This window comes from Papaver somniferum, chromosome 11, assembly GCF_003573695.1.
Source record: "Papaver somniferum cultivar HN1 chromosome 11, ASM357369v1, whole genome shotgun sequence".
Taxonomy (NCBI): domain Eukaryota; kingdom Viridiplantae; phylum Streptophyta; class Magnoliopsida; order Ranunculales; family Papaveraceae; genus Papaver; species Papaver somniferum.
Genome location: NC_039368.1, coordinates 9,927,614 through 9,951,070, shown reverse-complemented (window position 1 = coordinate 9,951,070; position 23,457 = coordinate 9,927,614). Strand labels below are relative to the sequence as shown.

Sequence of the window (23,457 nt, the reverse complement as noted above, 5' to 3'; positions counted from 1 at the left end):
AAGTTAACTTTTGGGTTTGTATTTGAGCTTAACTGTGGGATTGTCCCTATCAAAATTTTGGGTTTCAAAAACCCAACAAACAACCTAGACAAGTTTAACTGAACCTACCAACTCAGATGGGCTTCGTTAGTTTCTGGGATTGCTGAAGTCGTTAGTGGGCCGTGTACCCAAACTCTAGGCCGAAAGCTGGGCTCTGTTTCACAACAATTTTTCCAAAACCCAACAGTGGGCTTGGCCTTTTATCCCATAAAACCAAAGTTTTCAAAACCCAATAAACCAAAGTGTTTTCTTTTCCCATTAAGTCCAAATTTTCTAAAACCCATTAAAAACCAAATTTCTTTTCAAACCCGACAAAACCAAATGTTACCCATAAAAACCAAACTTTTCCCAAAAATCCAAACCCATTAAAAACCAAAATTTGGGCTTTGTAACATGGTTACTTAGCTTTTGAGCCAAATCATGTCTAGATCTTGGTCCACAGTTGGGGAATACAACAAATCCCTTAGAGAACTTGCGTATGGACATACTCCACGTTATGAACCTCCCATAGACCATGATGTCAATAGTTATAGGAATTATTATGGACATTTTCAAAGTCCCGAGCCTCAATACATGAACCCTAATGACTATTCACACATGCATCATTCACTACAACGTGAAAATGAACATTTTGCTAGTGCCTCACTCACACAATCATCACTGATCGATCAATTAGAAGCTCGAATCGCAGCTTTAGAAATGCAATCACATGAGGAATCTGTCACATCTAATTTTCTTAGGCGACCTGAAATCTATGCATGTCCCGCATGTGGTAGTTTAGACCACCCTGTTGAGAATTGTCATATTTTGCATAATTTTAGGCAATCTAGAGAAAATCCAAGGTATGAAATGCCCATAAATTGTGAGAATGGTAGTCATTGGGACCATAATCAATCCTTTGAGGGTTGCGATCAATATTTTGTAAACCCTAATGACCATGCACACATGTACCATTCACCACAATTTGAACATGAAGAATTTTGTACTCCCATGAATTTAGACTCCACCACAGAAGCTTTCAGACTCAGTAAGCAAAACTTTGATAGATCTACATCACAAATTCAGGCATATTTAGATCAGATTTTGCTTCACCTACAAAAGGAGGAAATTCATGAGGAAATGTATGTTGTCCCTAATGAAGTGTCTAGTCCCATTCATGTAAATGATGTTGAATATGAACCTAATTTAGAGGAGCATGAATCGACTAATGACACCATCACTGTTAATGAGGACCAATATGCATGCTACCATGATGATGATTATGATGATATGTTAGAAGAACATGAAAATATTGTGGAACCTGTAGGTTCAATAACATATGGCTTCTCGCCCTCGACCTTCATGAATGTTGTTTTTTCTAATACTCATTGTAATTCATATGATTTTGATATTGACATGGGATTCGTACAATTATTCTGTGAAGATGAGCATGACATAGGAATAGTTGAATCTTCTGTAGACACTAATGTTATTATGCATGAAATATAATTGATGTGTCTGATTCTCTACCTAGGTCACATTGTGATATTTCTCCTGATTTGCCGATGCATGAGAATAATTCTTCTGATGATGATGATTCTGATTGTGGACTTGATAATTTGTTTGATGATTGTGAGCATGTTGTGACACGTGTAGAAGACTTAGGAGATGTTGATGTGATTAATAATGATGTGCATATCTTCCTACATAAGTCACAATCTGATGGCCTTCCACCCAACCTAGATTTGGTTTGTACCCATATTGTCAAACCGACTTTTCTGAGAGTCCCTAATCTAGGTTTGGAACTGTGTGCTTCCCAAGTCCTCTTGGACTATTTTGCTTCTAAGTATAATACATTTGAGGAACCACAGTTGGAATTAGCATGTTTGCCCGTCCCTAGCACAGTTCACTTTGAGTTAAACCTTGTACATGATGAACCCCCAAAACTGCGAGATTTTGTTTCCAAAATTTTATCCGTTGAAAAATCCAGGTTTGGGGGTAGCTCATTTTGTTTCGCAGTTTCACTTGCGTTTCTTTCCTGTTATATTTGTGTGAAGCTGTTGAAACCTCTACACTTTGTCTTTTGGGTTGATCCTCAACTCTTTAGATTGTTAGTGTATGGTGAATTTTTTGTATATAATCCAGTAGATAAAATTTCTTAAAACCCTTTTGTTCCTTTTGTATATATTTTGCTAATCCAATATGATCTCGGCTGACACATGTTGGATTCTTGCCTTGAATAACGGAGTTCTAATATTGCTTTCGCCGAAATCGGGTATTCTCTTTCCTTTTTCTCTACTCAACATGATCCTCTTCATATGTTGTATTATAATTTTGTTCATATTTTGAAACATTGAGGACAATGTTTAGTTTAGGTTTGGGGGTGAAAAGTAGATACTCTGATAATATGCCATAATTGAAAACAAGAACTCCTTCTTTTTGAAAAAAATCAAAAAAAAATCAAAAAAAAAATTAAAAATTGAAAAAACATAAAAATGGAGCTCATTTACCTTGAAATGTGGACTCTTGTGCAAATATGTAATTTTTAGGAGTCTTAGTCTAGATATTTAGGCACCCTGATTCTAGCACAATTCACATAGTGATAAGAAACTTGCACACGCACGAACTACCAATACATGTATAGCCTCATCCTTGAGGTGTTCTATCGGAAGTTTTAGTTGCCAATCACTTTAGAATACTGAACGAAACTTGACTAGCTTGTTCTTTGGTTGGTTGGGATAGAAGGTGGAGGTTACATTAAGAAAGACAACCATCGAATTTAACTGGGTGCATCAAAAAGGGCTACCTCTTGCAAAGTGTCATGTAATCTTTTGTTTCCTTTTGTATATGTATCAAAAGTGTTTCCTTATCAAAAAAAAAAAAAAAAAAAAAAAAAAAAAAAAAAAAAAAAAAAAAAAAAAAAAAAAAAAAAAAAAAAAAAAAAAAAAAAAAAAAAAAAAAAAAAAAAAAAAAAAAAAAAAAAAAAAAAAAAAAAAAAATACCAAAAAAATCAAGTATTTATCAATTCCATCATCTCTTGTTCCAAAAATAAAAAGAGATTTGTCAAGAGTCATGTAAAGAGTTATTTTTGTTGTTTCATTGTAATAAGCAAGGAGGGTGTATGCCATTGATGTACAACGCGAGTAATTGTGAAATACCTCCAACTCATTCACAATTCTCGTAAAGTCCGGACAGCTAGCTAGATTTCGACCTCAGTTCTTAGCCTGAGAAACTATCTCTTGGTGATTAGTAGTCATGACTTCAGATCTTTCTTTACACATGTGTAGATACACTTTACACTCTTATCACATGTCTTTTTTTGTTATCAGTGCTAGGATTGTGCCTTTAATAGCTAGGTTGACATCTCCATTTTGCTGTGAGCTTAAACTGTTTTGCACATGTCACATTTGATGGAATATGAGCTTATATTTTGTTCTTAGGTTTTGTAGGCACACCTCTAGCAAACCTTCACGAGACTTCAACTCGTCCACTAGGGACACTTAGTGGTTTAAAAGGCTTAGTGCATACGCTAAATGCATTCGAGAGACCAGCGACAGTGGTATAGTTAGGATTTCCTTAGTTTTGTTTTACTTGAGGACAAGTAAAATTCAGGTTTGTGGGTATTTGATGAGTGCCAAATAATGTATATATTTATCCCTTTTTGTTGGCATTTAACTCATCTTTTGTGCAGTAATTCTACATTTTATCCCATATTCTGTATTTTCATTGTTTTCAAGAATAAATATTTTTCTTACTTAATTTTGCATTTTTAGGTAATAAATAAAGTTTGGATGAATAGCATAGCGGAAAAGAGCAGAAAAGTAGTGAAAAGCCGGGAGGAATTACACAAGGAAGCCGCGAAGAATGTTGTGCACAAGACCAAAAGGCTAGAAGTGGGCTTGAAGAAGAAGAATTGTCCTTAAAGAAGATATGGGCTTGGCATACCCAAGGCCCAAAACCCTTACCCAAACCCATTTTCTATATCCATACCCGCCTCCATTCTCAGCCGTTAGATCGGATCCATTTCATCATCCAATGGTCGCTTCTTCATCGTTCATCAAAATCTGAAGTCCCTGCAAAACACCATAGTACCTAAATTCCAAGCCTTCGGATTAGATCACATTTAGATCCTACGGTCGCTTCTTTGCCTGCGCATCAAACCTCGATACTTCCGCTTAACACTACAACACCTAACTCCATCTGGTGTCGTCAATTTTGTTGTATCTCATAATCCAACGGTCTCCACATACCTCTCCATCGTAGCCGTTCGATTCAATCTATATGGGATCATCCAACGCTCTTTACTTGCTGTTCATCAAAACTCGCTACACCCGCTTCATACCGTAGAACCCGATACCCTATACCCAAACAAACACTTCCTTTCTCCCAAAACAGTCGAGCTTCTTCCCCTTCTCCCAAAATCAGTTGCAGAACCACCACCACCTCCATGCCCTGTCTCTGCAAACTGTCACTACCTCGCCTTCTCCACCACCACCACCTCGACTAATGACACCACCACTTTTAATGAGGACCAATATGCATGCTACCATGATGATGATTATGATGATTATGATGATATGTTAGAAGAACATGAAAATATTGTGGAACCTGTTGGTTCAATAACATATGGCTTCTCGCCCTCGACCTTCATGAATGTTGTTTTTTCTAATACTCATTGTAATTCATATGATTTTGATATTGACATGGGATTCGTACAATTATTCTGTGAAGATGAGCATGACATAGGAATAGTTGAATCTTCTGTAGACACTAATATGCATGAAAATATATTTGATGTGTCTGATTCTCTACCTAGGTCACATTGTGATATTTCTCCTGATTTGCCGATGCATGAGAATAAATTTGTTGATGATGTTGATGACTCTGATTGTGATCTTGCCAATTTGTTTGATGATTGTGAGCATGTTATGACACTTGTAGAAGACTTAGGAGATGTTGATGTGATTAATAATGATGTGCCTATTCTTCTACATAAGTCACAATCTGTTGGCCTTCCACCCAACCTAGATTTGGTTTGTACCCATATTGTCAAACCAACTTTTCTGAGAGTCCCTAATCTAGGTTTGGAACTGTGTGCTTCCCAAGTCCTCTTGGACCATTTTGCATTTAAATATAATATCTTTGAGGAACCACAGTTGGAAATTGCATGTTTGCCCGTCCATAGCAAAGTACACTTTGAGTTAGATCTTGTGCATGATGAACCCCCAAAACTGCGCGATTTTGTTATCAAAATTATATCTTCTGTAAAATCCAGGTTTGGGGGTAGCTCATTTGGTTTCACAGCTTCACGTGCTTTTCTTTCATGTGTGAAGTTGTTGAAACCGCTACACTTTGTCTTTTGGGTTGATCCTCAACTCTTTAGATTGTTAGTGTATGGTGAATTTTTTGTATATAATCCAGTAGATAAAATTTCTTAAAACCCTTTTGTTCCTTTTGTATATATTTTGCTAATCCAATATGATCTCGGCTGACATATGTTGGATTCTTGCCTTGAATAACGGAGTTCTAATCTTGCTTTCGCCGAAATCGGGTATTCTCTTTCCTTTTTCTCTACTCAGCATAATCCTCTTCATATGTTGTATTATAATTCTTTACATCTTTTGAAACATTGAGGACAATGTTTAGTTTAGGTTTGGGGGTATAGAGTAGATATCCCGATAACATGCTATATTGAAAAAATTGAACTCTTCCTTTTTGAAAAAAATGAAAAAATCAAAATAAAAAATTAAAAATTGAAAAAAAACATAAAAATGGAGCTCATTTACCTTGAAATGTTGACTCTTGTGCAAATATGTAATTATTAGGAGTCTTAGTCTAGATATTTAGGCACCCTGATTCTAGCACAATTCACATAGTGATAAGAAACTTGCACGCGCATGATCTACCAATACATGTATAGCCTCATCCTTGAGGTGTTCTATCGGAAGTTTTAGTTGCCAATCACTTTAGAATACTGAACGAAACTTGACTAGCTTGTTCTTTGGTTGGTTGGGATAGAAGGTGGAGGTTACATTAAGAAAAACAACCATCGAATTTAACTGGGTGCATCAAAAAGGGCTACCTCTTGCAAAGTGTCATGTAATTTTTTGTTTCTTTTTCCTTATGTATCAAAAGTGTTTCCTTGTTCCAAAAAAAAAAAAAAAAAAAACGATGTATATATTCAGAAAAAATATCAGAAAAATACAAAAAAATCAAGTATTTATCAATTCCATCCTCTCTTGTTCCAAAAATAAAAGAGAGTAGTCAATGTAAATAAGAGTCATGTAAAGAGTCATTTTGTTGTTTCATTGTAATAAGCAAGGAGGGTGTATGCCATTGATGTACAACGCGAGTAATTGTGAAATACCTCCAACTCATTCACAATTCTCGTAAAGTCCGGACAGCTAGCTAGATTTCGACCTTGGTTCTTAGCGTGAGAAACTATCTCTTGGTGATTAGTAGTCATAACATCCGATCTTTCTTTACACATGTGTAGATACACTTTACACTCTTCTCACATGTCTTTATTTGTTATCAGTGCTAGGATTGTGCCTTTGATAGCTAGATTGACATCTCCATTTTGTTGTGAGCTTAAACTGACTTGCACATGTCACATTTCATGGAATCTGAGCTTATATTTTGACCTAGAACTTTGTAGGTACGTTCTAAGCAAACCTTCACGAGACTTCACTCGTCCACTAGGGGCACTTAGTGGTTTAAAAGGCTTAGTGCATACGCTAAATGCATTCGAGAGACCAGCGACAGTGGTATAGGTAGGATTTCCTTAGTTTTGTTTTACTTGAGGACAAGTAAAATTCAGGTTTGGGGGTATTTGATGAGTGCTAAAAAGTACATATTTCTATATATTTTTCTTGCCATTTAACTCATCATTTGTGCACTAACGCTCCATTTTATCCCATATTCTTTGTTTTCGTTGTTTTCAAGAATAAATACTTTTCTTAATTAATTTTGCATTTTTAGGTACTAAATAAAGCCTGGTTATCTCACGGAGCGAAAAGAGCAAAGGAACGGCAAAGACTCTCGCTATGAGGAAGCGAAGAATGATGTTTGCAAGAGCCGGATCAACTAGAAGTGGGCTTGAAGAGGAAGAATTGTTCTTAAAGAAGATATGGGCTTGGCATACCCAATACCCAAAACCCTTACCCAAATCCATTTCCATTATCCATACCCATTTCCATGAGAGCCGTCAGATTGAATCCATCTTGTCATCCAACGGTCGCCTCATCATTGTGCATCAAAATCCGAAGCTCCTGTCAAACACTATAGTACCTAACTCCATCTGAAGCCGTCCTTTTTGCTGCATTTCCTCATCCTACGGTCGCTCCAATATCTTCCCATCTCACCGTTGGATCCACCTACCATCTTCACATCCGACGCGTTTCCTCGCAAATCATCACCCTTTGCCACACCCTCTCAACACCCTAACTTCCAAACCCATCGACCTCAAGCCAAACACTCCCTTCTCCCCAAAATGTCGACCTCTTCTTCTCTTCCCCAAACTTCCTCTCTTCCATCACCTGCAACCCCTTCACCACCACCATGCCCTGCCACTCCGTACGAACCACCTTCTTCCCCGACCATCACAGAGACGCTGTCTCAACCACCATCACCTCCCCTACCTCAAACCCATCTCCCTAGCCTAGTTATTTTCCCCATCTCACAACCACTGAAACCCTAGGTTTTGGGGTGAGTAAAATAACTCGAACTAGGGAACAATTAGAGCAGCAAAGGCGTCAATTGAAGGCATAGAAGGACCAGAAGAGGCAGAGAAGAAATGGGTCGACCGTTTTGAGTGATTTGTCACATCAAATTAGGTAAAATATCTAACCCTAATTTTCAGAATTTGGGGGAAAACATTGTAAACCCTAATTTTGAATTCTGGGTATAAATAGAAGGTGTGGGTGTGTGTTGTAACCATGCCTGGGCTAGCCAGAGCACCAATTGAGACTTGGGTTAGCCAAGCTCAAGGGTTCAGTTAATTTTGAGTTTTGTTTTCAATATCAGTTCATGTTAATTTTAATCTTCAGTTGTTCAGTAAAATTCATCATGTTCTAGTTTAATTGCTAAGGGGGAGATGAAATCATGATGCTTCTGCTAATTTAATCCAAGCTAGATATTGTGCTTGTTGTGCTGAAATGTTTAGGATAGTCTTAATCAAAGCACTTTAGTTGCGATTAGAACATCCTTTAGGTTGTTAAAACACCTAAGTGACTTCTATGCGGGTAGTTGCAGTGTGAGAGCCCCAACTACTACTAGGATTAGAATTATCTTAGTGCCTTTAGCCTCCTTTCTAACCCAACCCTTTGATGAGCAGCAGGCATAGAACCTCCACTGCCATCTATTTAGTCAGTTGAGCCAAGAAGCTCACTGATAACTATACAAGGGACAAGAGCAGTATTGAACTGAGATTGCCTTAGCGTAGGTAAAATGGTGGATTCGAAGCCTTAGTACCCTGTTGCATTGCTTTACTTTCTGTCACTATTTCAGTTACACCAAAACAGCTCAGTTGTGTTTCAACACAACACAAAAATCATTATATGTCACTTTGTCACATAGAATCAGTTAGTAAAGACCATTAGAAGCATCAACTTACACCCACCTTGTCCCTGAGGATCGACCTGTGCTTTCCCTGTGTTACATTGTGACACTGTGCACTTGCAGTTATAGTTGTAGGCATCTTTCCAAGCCTACCAATAACAGACCAATCAAAAATGTAGAAACAAATCAAACATAGTCAAGATCGGTTCTGGAATTGATTCAAACCGTAAGGTATCAGTCATGGGATCTTCATGAATTACTTTTCAACCACAAAACAAGTTTCATAAGTTTACTTCCTTACTATGTTTCTAAAATTGCTTTCTAACATAATTACGAAGGTATGGATTTATCTGGAAGGTGAACATACCAAATAATAATAAGTTACCAATTAGTGGAGTGTCGAGAACATAAAGTTCATAGATAAATTATACTTTGTAACTCCATATACTGAAGTTGTAGAAACAACTATTGTATGTCATTCTTTAAGGTATTTTGATCATTGTATAATGGCCAAGTCATCAATATTAAAGTCGTTGTAACAAACGTTACTTCACATGTTATGTTTTCAATGAATAAAGACTTGAACAAAGATAAAAATGGAACAAATCATACATGTGGTTACTAACCTCGAACTGAAGGATGGTGTATTCACTACGTCTTCTGGTTTTCATGAGTAACCATACCAAGTCTCAACATCTCTATGTTTTTAGTCTAACGTAAATAAGTTTACTTTAATAATCGAATCAAGCGACTATGAGTTGTGGAACTAAATTTGACAACCAAACTCAATATACCAAGGCTTGAAGGGTTCAACCGGTCAGTGCTCTAACAATCATTAAATTAAGTGGTTACTTACTTACATTTTGAATGTTTCAAAATGGTGAACTGTTATTGGTTTCTACAAAAAATAAAAATCAATTTCGTAGTCACCTTCACCCAGACGATAAATTTGTTACGTATTTTTATTTTGTTTTTCTATAGTAGATATGTGCATATACGCATCATCTCAGAAATTTACTTTTGGGATCAAATTTTCAGGGATGACCCTGCTTAAGGAGTTAATTTTAAGTACTTATGATTAACACCTTGTTGGTCATAATTTTGTGATTTATTCTTCGATTATATGAGTGTTTAGTTTTATGTAAGAAATCCCATAATCTTGTGTTTTGCTTTCTTGTTTCTTTTAGTAAGTATTTTTCTTTCTTTATTAGATTTACATCAATCCAAAGAACTAGTGTCTTGTGGATTATTTCTCATTATAAGTTCAAAAATTGGTGTTGTGAGCGTGGAGAGGATCACACTTAGAAGTGAATATGTTTGTAAAGCGCCCACTAATTTACAACTTCAGTACACTACTTCTTGGTAGGTTGGTGATAGACGCATTTATGTGTCTATTTTGTTCTCAATGTTCTGTATTGTTAGACTCGATTAAATACTTATTGTGTTATTTTATGTTTTTGTAGATGTTTTTGGAAAAATAAGCTCTTGCGGCGAAATTGGTTCGAAAAGTGGTGTTTTACACCCTAGAATAGAGTACTAAAGACACCCCAGAAATGCATCGGAGGAACCCAGAAAAATTACTAAAGGCACCCCAAGGGACATGTGTTATTCGGACTCCAGCAACGGATAAGGGGGGCGACCACTGGATAAGGGGTGACCTTCTTCACAAATTCAAAAAAATATTTTGGCGGGAAAATATTTGCTCTTCACTAGCAGATTTTTTCGATTCCATTTGGACGTGATTTTGTGCGATTCAATCGCTGAAACTTTGTGGAAACATGTAATATATCATAACAGAGCTGGTATGGGTGATTGTTTCGACTGAATTTGGCTGGATAATCACGTGGAAGAAATCAGGGAAACATGGGTTTAAAATGATATTCACGGATTTTCAGCAAGTTTGATGTGTGCTGCTCGTGTTTGGATGACACTTAGTCATTGAAGATGCGTGTAGAATCTAAATAAGGGAGTATCAGAAGATGTTTACGCGTGGAGAATCATTTCAGGGAAGAAAATATTCGGAAAATATTTTCTTTTAACACCGAGTAATGGAGGATCATGGAGAGTTAACGAGCGTGATATCTTGTCGCTGTTGGGTATAAATAGGTTCCCTGGGTGTCCTAGAAGGGTGTCGAGAGTTTGGGGTTGAGAGGAGAGCTCAGGAAGCAGAAATCACGAGTTGCAGAAACTCGATTCCTGCTGCTGCTGCTGAAGAACGCGAAGAACATGAAGAACGGACGTCCAGGAACCGTCGTTATTCAACAGTGACAACGACATGTCAGCGTGGGTCATAGGTGTGGGTCTTAGAACCACAACGACAATAACACTTCTCTTTTATCGTTCTTTTGTGACGCTTCCTATGGGTCGCACATTAGCTGTTTACACCATTTTCTCTTCTTCTCTCATTTGAGCAATAAATAAATATTTTGAGCGTGTTTTTATCATGATGAGCTAAACCCAACACTGGGACGATGGAGGAGGGTGAATTTCATACAATGGTAAATTTATTTTATTCTTTTTTATGACTTTTGCATCATTTTAAAATTGAAATATGATTTGAATTAATTGGTTGTTATTTAATTTGATGATGTATGCTTAGCTTAGGTGTTTTGATACATCATGCTTAGGACTTACAATCGATGTTTTGAGAATCTATCTTGGAAAAATCAGAATCCATGTTAATTTTATTGAGATTTAAATTGTCAAAAAATATATGAATGAACCCTGTGTAGTGAATTCGGCCAAATCCTTAGTCCCAGTACCTCTCGCCCATTGTTAATATTTTTTTATATATATTTTTATTAAATCTAAAAATTCCATTTCCTTCACAAGTCTGAAACGAATCTTTTTACCACTATCACTACAACAATTTTGAAAATTCCATCAAATTTTGGCGCCGTCGACGCGGATTTGTGCTTAGGTAGAATTTTTAGGTTTTATTATTTTTTATTATTCCATTTGTTCTTTTTACGTCTCTTTGGTTGTGTCTTTGTATTACATGTTTGAAGTTGGATACTAAAGACCTTGGAATCAAAGCTTAAAGCTAAAAGAGAAGGAAAAAAGACAAAGCAAAAAAATAAAGAAAAAAGAGAGGAAGATTTATTTATTTTTATTATTTTTTTAAGAGACTTTCCATTTTTTTTTTGTAATTATTATTATTATTATTTTTTGTATTTCTTTTCATTGGACTGGACTTTGGACAAATTATTTTAATTTTAAAACCTAAGGAAGGGTTATATAATTTATTTTTTTTAAATATAAACTGTTTGCAGGGACGGAGACGATTACAATATCGTCTCGGCCCCTCGGGTTCGCACACTGACACCGGAGTCAGTGACACGAGTCGACTACAGCGGTTCTTCGCCCGTCTGGTACGAGAGGTAAACTTCTAAACACCCGCGAATCTACTGTCAGCGGGTTTACTGTCTGCCTTAAGGTGATTATATGTTGAGGACTGAAGCGGCTGCTTTAATTTCCTAGTAAAGGGAAAGAACTGGCCATATAAGATAAGGGTTCGGATTTCATCACCGTTCCCTTCTCGCCCGCCTTAGGAAAACGAAACCTAACGCGAACCCAAGCTTAAAATTTGATTAGAACGAGACCGACAGGGTAACGAGCTTGGTAGGAAAATCTTTCGAAAAATATTGGTTACTCTTTTTAGCATACTTCGAAGTTCATGATGGTTTCTGTGAGTTGAATGCGTGACTGCGCCGCCTTGCGATAGCGGTGAGGCCTTGAGTATCAAAGCTCCACTGAGCTTCCCTCGCCTCAATTCAACTTACTTTGACTCGGATTGATTCCAGAGGGGTTTGCTTAAATTGTAACGAATTCCCTTTCGAAGGATTAGAAGCTGGTCTAGAAACAATCTAAGTGGAGCCATCATGCTTGTTGTTTGCTAGATTTTATAGATTTGATTTGGTCGAGTCAGCCTTATTTGTGATTGTGTAGAATTCCCTTGCAATTAAGAATGTCGATCTGGTATGATAGAAGCCAATACAATGATTATCGACCTGAATTTAAATATGGACATCATCCTTTCTATGACCATGTTGGGAATAGTGGTTGGGAACGCCATTCTTTGGAAGGATATGGGTCATACCCTGGTAAGCCCAATTACTATCCACACATGCATCAGTCTTACGAGCAAGAAGATTATAGTACTAGTTCTTCGTCTCTAGAGGATACAATCAAACTATTGAAAAGTAGTCCTTTTTATGATCCCTCTGTTCCTATTCCTCCTTTAGTCCCTCAGGGAGTTAGCTGAGTCGATGCGTAAGTTAGCTGAGATGAATAGTGTAATTATAGACGAAAGAACTACAATAATGAGTGAACTTTATATAGAGGAATCCGTCAAGATGATGGCTGAGACGAACGAAAGACTTGCTCGAAATAATCTTACTTTCCAGTATAGTGTTTCCAATAATACCCTTAAAAATGAAGATAGTTATTTGCATAATCAAGATGACGAGGTTAGAATTGGTAACACTACTTGTTTTGATGAGGTTCGATCTTTTTCATGTTATTATGATAAGGATAGTGTTGATGAAGAATCATACTTATGTAGGAAGAGTGATCAGGAAATGGTTACTCCAATTGAGCTTTACAATGATAATATTATTTCTAGTTCAAATCCAAATAATTTTAATAATTATTCACCTATTCAAAAAGACGAGGATTTGACTAAAGATACCCTCGTTTTAGACGATGTAGTATTTCATGTTTACAAATCCGATAATGATTTAGAGAAACGAGTTTATTCTGAGAATAATGTTTTAAAGTCTAGCGATTTAGAAGCAATAGTCTTAGACGAAGAAGATGAACTCGTAGAGATGAGTGAGGATGAACCTGACTTAGAAGAATCAATTGACCATTTCCAGGAATCTGATGACCTAGAAATTAGGGAAGTTGTGACTAGTCTTTCTAGAGACACTGAAAACTCTAAGTTTGGGGGTGATTATCATTCTTCGTGTGCTTTAACTCTTAGGAAATTCCCTCCTGTAGGACTTGACATCTGTGCCTCAACCATCTTACAAGATTATCTTCATACACATTTTCCCGAACCTAATGATGTCCATAAAGAAGCTCAGTTGTTAGACCCATCCTCTGGTTGATGTGGTTAACCCAGGCTATGATACCAAGATTGACTTTGTTTTCCCACCAAAAACTTTTCAACCAATTGTGGGAACATATGATTTTCATATGTGTCGGTTATTAAGTTTTGAGACTAAACCTAATTACTTTAGGATATTAGGGTCGACACATTTTCTTAACGAAGACCACCTCTTTCATTGTGGTCAGCTGTGTGAGTCAAATCTGATTGACTTAGAGGATCCCCAGTTATTCAGGCTTTTATTATGCGCTTCTAAGTTCTTACTTGAGTACTTCCAGACTCTTCAGTCTGATCTTCAGAATGCCTTTGAGGAAATCCATTCCAGGAAAACTTCTTATTTAGACCCTTTTATAGAGACTGAACCTAAACCACAACTAGATGTACTAGTTGTCTTAAGCAAGGGTATGTTCGGTATCTTCTGGGTCTGTTGCACTTTCCTCTTCTTGTGGGTAACACTTTTTGATCCAGATGACCCACAGTTATTCCGGCTACTACTATATGATTCTACGTGGTGACTAATCCTTGCTTAGTCTGGCGGAAGACTTTAAATTTAGCACTTCTTGGGAGGTAACCCAATATTCATGCGACACGGTAATATCTTTCCTTATCTCTTTTGCTTCATTGGTAACAATTTCTCCTTTTTCATGCTTTTAATTTCATCTTTAGAACCTTGAGGACAATGTTAGATTTAAGTTTGGGGGTATGGGAGAAAGTTCTTAGTTGCAATAAATAAGCTCCAGAGACTAGAAATTTATGTTTATTAAGGTTGGCACTAACTAATCTAAGTGGATGGAAGCATTTTGGTTGTAGGATTTGAGGAACCAATCTGATTAGATGGAAACAATTAAAGAGTTTATTCATAAAAGCACATAGCTCAGGTGTTAGAAAAAGAAAACATGATGGTTTCGTCATATCCTCGTGATGGAAACATCGAAAGAATCTTGATCATTAGTTTAATCTTTATAAATTTATAGCAAATTGAGGAGTTAGAATTTATGGAGTGTCGTCAGTTAAGGAAAAGGTATGCTCATTAGGTTAATCTTCTTCAATGAAATTGATACTTCTTGTAGCGATTCGAAGAAGAGAACTTTATAAAATTCTAGCTATAAATTTCATAATCCAGGGTTTTGCCACACTTCATCTCTTAATTCTTAAACCCCAAACCATCTCGCTCCATCTATACTCTGTGAATCAAGCAAGTTCTTTCAAACCCAAACCCTAATTCAGCTTCAAATGCACAATTATGTCTAGACAAATCCAACAACCCATTTTATGGATTCTTCTAATTTTACCCATTTCAAACCAGAAATCGAAAAAGATAAAAAGTCTTGGGTTCACAAAATTCTGTGCATCAAACGTGGAATGTTGCAATTGATGATGACGATAAGAAAGAAATGGTGAAACAAGTCATGTCTGAGGATTTTCATGTTCATACTGTCGTCACTTGTAATGATGAATCTTCTTCTGTATTAATGGTGGATATGGAGAAGAAAGAAGGGTCTGATGAACCCATTTCTCCGTTACAAAATGTTGTCAAGAAGAATCAAAAACCAGTCGGCAAATGTAGTTCTCAATTGGATGATTCATTCATTGCTGAACAAATCAAAGAAACCCAAGAAGAGATTTTTTGGAAAGATTCAGCAAAAGAGGAGGTATGTCTAGTTCATTCTTTACCCCCATCCATGTCTCACTATGAAAATGGCCTAGTTAAGAAGATGAATTCAGAAACTAGTAACAAAATTTGTATGGAAAGTAAGCAAGATGAGGTGTTTCAAGTGCAAGATGTAATTACTGGTGATCAACATATCATTCTTGTAGTAGAGACAACACAAGATGATTCTAATTCAATTTATCCATCTCAAAATCTTAGTGAGATGAGTAATTGGGGAGAATTATCTGCCTCAGGTAGTAATAATAAAAGAATGTCAGTGGAAATCGGAACTACTCGTATTGTTAGTGGATATGGCTGTGCAAGGAAAGAAATGCTGAGGTCCATTGCTTTGAGTAAGAAAAGGTCTGGAACTTTCTCTGAGAACATAAGGCAGCAAGTCGAGAAATGTTCGAGGGGAAAATTTACTGAAGCAAGATGTGTTGGGTATGTTTTTTGAAGCTAGAAATGTCTTGTGTCAAAGACGAAAATATGCAAAGTTATTCGAGGTAAGAAATGGAGATGCTGAGGTTTGAAAATTCATATCAACAGCGTCAGATATGGCGAGAGATATACACTGGGTTGGGTCCTGTTGTGGCCAAACAACTTAATCAATTGTCAGAGGCTAGGCAGAATGGTAAGGTCATCACTGACCAACAACAGCAGCAGCAACATTACCATCCCCAGCTGCATCACCAACACCCACGACAACATCAGGAACATCACCGATACCCACTGCAACATCACCAATACTCACAGCAGCAGCGGCAGCAACATTACCATACCCAGCCGCATCACCAACACCCACGACAACATCAGGAACATCACTGATACCCACTGCAATCACTGCAACATTACCAATACTCACAGCAGCAGCAACACCACCAGCACCCAAAGAAACCTCCGCAGCATCACCATCACCATAACCATCATCAACACCAACTAGCTGGGGTGCACGGAGAGAATACCTCAATTCTAGGTGTGTCTTTTGTTCTACTCTTAGGTTTTTATATTTGAAGTATGCTAGTAGTGTGAGTATAATCTATAATGCATGCTTCCTGGATACTTTTTCTAATTTGTTAACGTTGCATGATGTTTACTTTTCATGGTACCAAGCACATGAGCTTCTTGCTTTATTGAGTTAGAGCAGTTTAAATATCGGTAGAAATAGGTTTGATTAAGGGCATTTGCTGATACTCAGACATGAACCACTGCTCGTATCAATTTATAATTATGTTAGCAAACGTTGGCAACACCTAGTTCCTTCTTACAGAACTCTAATTCCATCTCTCAAAATGGAGAACGAGGTCTTAGTATGTACCTTGTGCCAGTTTCATGTTACGACTCTTCTTCATGTCAGTCCCTGTTTGGCTTCAATTGCTTTCTGCCGGATTTCCAATTAGCTAATGATCCTCCGGGTTTCCAATTAAACTGCCTAATACTGAATATTCTTGGATCACTGGCTTTTCTTTTCTTTTTAACTATTTATGACAAATGCAATGCTTACTTACCCAATCATTTAGAACAGACAAATGTGTTTTCGTTCCTGTTAAAAGACCTGAAATAACGTGTGCTCTTAACTGTGGATTGTGGGTCTCACTACAGCACACACTGTGTATTTAGGATCGCAACTACTAGTTTGAATGTTGGCTCATCTTACGGTAATTGTTTGAGGTTGTAGTTAAAATGGCGTTCCGTATAAGGTCTTATTGTCTAGGCTAGTATTTTTTTCTGCGAGGGTCCTTGATAGTTTATATGTGCTTTGATCTTTATACAAATAAATTGTGGGAACTAAACGGCACGAGAAAACAAAACCACGAAAATGGAAACTCATAAACTAGAACTTCTTTACTTTAGCTTTGCTTCCTTTCAAGTAAGTGATAACAATAAGGTTATTTAGACGGTTAATTCTGATCGCAAGAGGAACCACATATATGTGATCTTAAATGTGGATTGTGGGTGACACTCACGTCATACAACTGCGTATTTAGGATCTCATCTAGTAGTTTAAGTGTAGGCTCATCTTGCGATAATTCCTTAATGTTAAGATGGTGCAGTAGTTTATTTGTGGATTCTTTTCTGCAGAAGGTCCTTGTTAGTTTAGTTTAACTAAATTTCAGTGTCATAGGTTTGACATGAGGCTTACTATAGTATACATTATAATAGGTGCAGTTGTAGATGTGATAGAGTCTGCTTAAACCCCTAAGACTCGAACAATCGAGCTGGAGTATGTGTTCAAATCATGTCATTCTTACTATACTCATGATCCTGATATCATTTGCATCCCAACAGCCTGAGCTCTCACCTGCTTTAGACCAAGTAATATCACGCTATCATAAATAAATTGCTTTCCAGGGCAGTTAGTTTTAAATCTCGGGTGTCATTTATGGCTCTGTACGTTTTCTATAGGAAGAATGTGTTTACATGTTCAGTATGAAACACAAAGACCTTTTGTATTTAGTATACTTGTGTATTTGCTTCTCCTCTACTTGGTGCATACTGGATAATGTCAAATTTTGATGGGTTTTGTTTCTACTGTCACTGAATGAAAATATACATATATTTGTTTTGATATGTCCAATTATAGTAGCATGTCTGGTTTGTTTTTCCACCCACTGCCTCTAAGCGCGCCATTTCTAGTTGCTGACTGGATCACGTAACTGCAGCGCGATTCTAGTTAACTTGGTTCTTCTCACACATTCTTGTTCATGACCTTTTAACTTCATTAACCCACGCAACACGCATAAAATGAGCGTAGTTATTAGTCCAATCCAAATTTGTAGCCCTACAGTCGTCATAAGCATTTTGTTACTCACATTCTTTTCTTTTCACTGTTGCTGCTGAGAAGAAAAAGAGCCGCTGCAGGGGATCGAACCAGGGTCACCCATGGATTTACCACTATACTACATCGAGGACTTTGTTTTGTCCTTCTGACACGCCATTTTAAAAATCTGTTTAATCAATCTACTTGGATTAAGGGTACTTTTGATATGTGGATGAATTGAATTCTGGGTTAGGGATTTTGACAACGTTAATGTTTGTGGGTAAAGGATGTTTGACTTTCGATGTGCTTCTCAATGAAAATGACTTTCAGTTGTCATGGTCAAATTTGACATACTTTGCAGGGTAATGAATCAATAGCTGCCTTGCTTTTCGCGTGCTGTAATATCAAATATTTCGCCAAGGCTTCTTTAAATATGAATGCAAATTGCAAAACATAATATCAAATTTTGTAAATAGCTGATATTTGGGGCAAATAACAGGTGTCTGCCTGTTCTCAACACAGCATAGTAGTCTCGTCGATTGGTGTTACATACAAAAGCCCCAACTCTAAAAGCTCTTCTTTTCCTTCTCTACCACTTCTTGTGGCCTTCGCCTCTTCCATTGTTTCTCTGGTTCTCATTTTACAAAGTTGGTTAAAAAGACCAAAATTAATAATTTCTGGGTGAAAGGGACATTTGGATTTTGATACTGTTTACATGGACAAAAATATAAAAATAGCCATGATGTAAACTGTTTCATCCTACCATTTTTAAATATTTTTTCTTATTTTTAATTTACATCAGGATGCATCCAGTTTCATTCTTGCTATTTTTTAAGTTTAAGTCAGGATGAATCCATTTCACCCATTCTAATTTTTACTCTTTCATTTGAACCATGTTTTAAAAATATTTGGACAAATGACCCATATTCCGTTCTCATTTTCACTTTTTCTTTCCAGACAAATACATAAAGAACAACTAATACCCCACTTCTTTGAAAAATCAATATCAATTTTACGTGTCCAAAGAATTGGGTACTTTGGTTTATCTTCGTTAATATCGATTGAAGTACAACTTAAAATTATTGTGTTGGAAACGAAATTGAGATAAATCAGTCGATTAGATGGAGTTTTAGGAGGATGGGTGTCAGTTAATTTTCATTTTGATTATGGAGAACCTGGTTTTTTTTCCCTTGTAGTCTCAAATCTCAAATTTTGATGACCTTATTCAGTTAATTTTCATATTTCAAATTTTCATTTTCTTAGCAGATGCTCAAAGATTAAAAAAAAAAAATGTTTACAATTTTTACGACTCTCTTAAACACTTCCAAGACATATTGATCACAAAAACACTTTTTTATGTGTATCATGAATCATGATTAAATTCTTAATTGTTTAAATGAACTTCAAGTTGATTATGGTACATAAGGCATATTTCCAAAGAACGGTCATTATACGCGGTTCTGTAACTGGATCATTGTGTGTATTGTTCTAATGTGATTTCAAGATAGTTTCTCACATGCATACTTGAAAACCTAATCATAATCATCTAAACAGAGAAAGTGTTTGCTTGATTATCAAGTTATCTTAGCTTGAATTCTAAGAAACCCTTAGTCTTGGAAAATTATAAATAAAGATGCTCTCTCAACTGGGGCTACACAATCCCTGGCACATTTTGTCCTAGTTGATAACTATAGCAGTCCTCTATAAAAAGACTTTGCTTGGGAATTCGTGAAACCAATTCCGACTATCTTTCTTTTGATAGTTAGTGTATCCTGATTTTATTGTTATGTTACCGAGGTTTTCATAATCTCTTTTAAGCAAGATAGAATATAATCTCCAACTTCTCGTCATCTCAAACATTGTGATTCCTCAAGATATTTTTTCTAGTAATCCTATTATGTTCAATTAACTCCATTTTCATTACTGTTGATTAGCATTTTAATAACTCAATTTTCATTACTATCGATTTGCATTATTATTGATCAAGCTCCTGCATTGAAGACAAAATTTCTGAACAAAATAAATGCTGGTTTTGTTGTGGATTTTTAGTTAATTACTGAATCATCCTTTAATTTATGCTTTACCAACTCTTTAAGCAGCACAATTGGTAACGGGCGAAATACTTGAGCAACTCAATTTTTAAACATTTGATGTCTGTATATCTTCACCAACTGTACATTAAGTTCCTACAGAACTCCACTGACAAACTATCATGTGGCTGAAATCCATAAGCAACTAATATCTCGATGCCCAGAGCACTTCACCGACTGTTAATCAACTATCTATGAGTCATGTGTGGGTGAACTCATTAACCAACTAACATCAGGTGGATAGAACTCTCAACCATCCAAACATTTAGCGGTTAAAATCCTTCACCCACGATGTCATGTGTATTAAACAACTAAATTATAGAGGGTTAAATACTTTATCAAGTAACAAAATTGTTTAATTTGCCATCTCTACCAACAATGTGTAAGTCTCCAACAACCGACAGTTTTGTGGGTTAAATTGTTCAGCAACAAACACTTAATGTCTCCACCAACAATATCCAATAGTTACCGAAAAATTGTTCCAACTGGAAATTGAGTCGCTTCGTTGTAGTTGAATTATATCTATTCCAATGACACGATAGGTACAGGTCTTTAGCGAATCAGTCTTCAACAAAAGAGAATATATGTTTCCATGTGCATTTCTATAGAGCTTGATCCACTAAAAACTGCCCTGTACCAACTGAATCGAGGTAGTCGCTAAAGTCCATTTTTCTTGTAGTGGTGATATCTGAAAACTATTCTTAATTGATAAGTTAGAATATTGTTCTTGAGAGGTGGTTAATGATCAAGGCTTCTCATCTAAGTAAATGTAAGTGTTTCGGATTGTGAGATTTTTTAGCTTTTTCTATCACAAACATATCCAAAGGAAAATCAAAAAGGCTTATCTGTTAGAGGTCTATTGGTAACAAAAGTATTTACTTATGTTGAAGAAACTTTTAGGCTGTAAAGGATGGCAACTATGGGAATCAATTGCGTAGATCCTTGCGAGGTACAAGAGACGCAAGGAGGGCGACTGTAACTGGATCACTTGGAAGGTGGATTCGATTTTAACTACATTCCAGTCCGAAGTTTTTTACTAGGCTAGTGTTAGTTGCTTCTTAATACAGTTTTATGTTCAAATATGGACGAGGTCCCGGGTTTTTATGCTATTGCGGTTTCTCATTAACAAAACTTATATTTTCTTGTGTTTTTACCTTTCCGCATTATATTGTTTATCTTTATAACTGGATTTACACGAATAGCATGTATTCAGTATATGTAGATACGTTCATATAATTGTGATCGATTACGAGACTCGTTTCTTGTAGATTCGAATCTTGAAAGATAAATAATTACTTGCCAGAATTCTGATTGGTTTACTTAGATACAAATAAATTGATCTTGGATAATGATTCTTGAGATCATCCAAGTACTCCTCTTAACAATCAGGTTCACAAACTTCATAGTCTATATGTTCTGATTGAGAAGAAGTAGATATATAAAATTTATATACATATTATCAAGGATCATTAAGTTGGTTCACTAGCTTTTCTATTAGTTTTTGTCCATACAACTGACGAAAAAGTTGGTAGTGTACTTGGTACCCTATCTTTTTCACCAACTCTTCCTCTGTTATAGGTTAGAGGTTCAAGTCCCGCGCTGATCATTAAAAAAAAAAAAACTTTGCCTATGTTGGCAAAAATATTTTTGTTTTTGGATAATTAGAAAGTCTAATAAAATTGTTTCCTATAAATAACAACAACATATTTGTTGTGTCTCATTGTTACATTCGTATTACTACCATTGTAGAGCTTCTACTTCCCTTCAGTGAGGATTTTGATTTGACCTTCCGAGTTCGAGTTCCGAGATCAAAAAGGTAAGCGATCCATATTTTAATTCGATTTTTGTTTTTATATCTTCTATTTTCCTTATCGTATCCAATATTGGTGATCGAAATATTTGTTTAAATTTTATTTTGGTTTAGGTTTGTCAGAAACATAATAATCTTAATAGAAATATCTCCCTTTTCCCCAATCAAAATTTGGAAATCTTTTCATTTTTGTTACAGGGTTGGTTTACTTAAGAATATATCAGTTAATATAACTTTGTTTCATCTTAATTAGCAGATTTAGGGCTTTGTTACCTTATTTAATTTAGACTATATCCCTGTCGACAGTTGTTTTACAAGGCTTTGTTATCTATTGAGATGCTTATCAGAAAAATCATAGGGATATACCTTGTGGATTTTCTGCTAAGTTATTTCACAACAAGGAAAAAAGAAATAATATCAGGAAAAGATCATGGTATTGTGCACTCTGTAAATTAGTACTGAATCTATTTTTTTATTAGTTTCCTGTTATATATTCGTTTGTCTTAAATTAATTCTCAGCTTTTGTTTATAGTCATGGTTTTCCATTAAACTACCAAAGATACCCTTAATTTTTTTTTTATAATTATAAAATATTTTTAATGCAACTCAATATAAAATCTTAAACCATATCTTTGTAAATAAAGAAACAAATCAACCTATTATTTTTCCTATCTTTTGTTTCAATTTTTTTTTATTCGTAAATATGAATGTTAGATTCTCTGTATTACTAAAAACATCTATATACGACACATGTTTATTTCTACTTTTAGTAACTTTTTTACTAAAAACATCCATATACAATACATGTTTATTTCTACTTTTAGTAATAATGCATCATTTAATAGGTGTAAATTTGGACACTCCTTCTGTCTGTTTAATATTTTGACTTTTTCAAAGCGGACTAATAAAAAAACGTAAGGAGTAAAACTTACCCAAAACCAATTCGTGATTATTTTTTGATTAATACGGTCCTAAAATTTCTATTCTTAGCCCAAAATTTACAATTGTATATTGTAACCATTGAATGGTTTCAAAAATCACCGAACTTTATGGTGAAAATATATAGTGCTCTTTAAACTAGAAAAGTAAAGCTAATCAACTTCAGTTTCAATGTATTTATTGGTGCTATTTGGAATTTTATGTTATTCTTTGGGGTTTCAGTGATCAATCAGGTTATCTGGGATTGAGAGGAGCTAACATAGAAGTTGGTTTAAGTTTCCGTTATCATTTTTAGCAACATTTGTGTACCCGATAATTAGCAGATTTAAAGGTTTGTGCAATGAAAAAAGTAATGCCAAGGTTTTAGTAAGATTTTGTGAGCGTAATGTACTTACAAAAACAAATGAGAAATATGATTGTATTGAATATATGTTTATGTGTTATATTTTTTGTTTAAGTTTGAATATTTCATATATTTTTCCTTAATCGTAATTTTTTTGTGAATATTATGGTCGTTTT

At 35.7% G+C, this 23,457-nt stretch overlaps 1 protein-coding gene across 1 annotated transcript; it reads left to right on the top strand.

Moving 5' to 3' along the window:
* The first annotated feature begins 14,665 nt into the window (after positions 1-14,665).
* On the top strand, positions 14,666-18,543 carry LOC113323535. Its single transcript, XM_026571849.1, has 2 exons — positions 14,666-16,314; positions 18,184-18,543. The coding sequence occupies exon 1, from the start codon at positions 15,082-15,084 to the stop codon at positions 15,793-15,795; it is 714 nt and encodes a 237-aa protein (XP_026427634.1). The 5' UTR covers positions 14,666-15,081; the 3' UTR covers positions 15,796-16,314; positions 18,184-18,543.
* Positions 18,544-23,457: the final 4,914 nt, after the last annotated feature.

Coding starts and splice junctions, on each gene's coding strand:
- LOC113323535 (XM_026571849.1), top strand. CDS start 15,082: ATGGTGAAACAAGTCATGTCTGAGGATTTTCATGTTCATACTGTCGTC.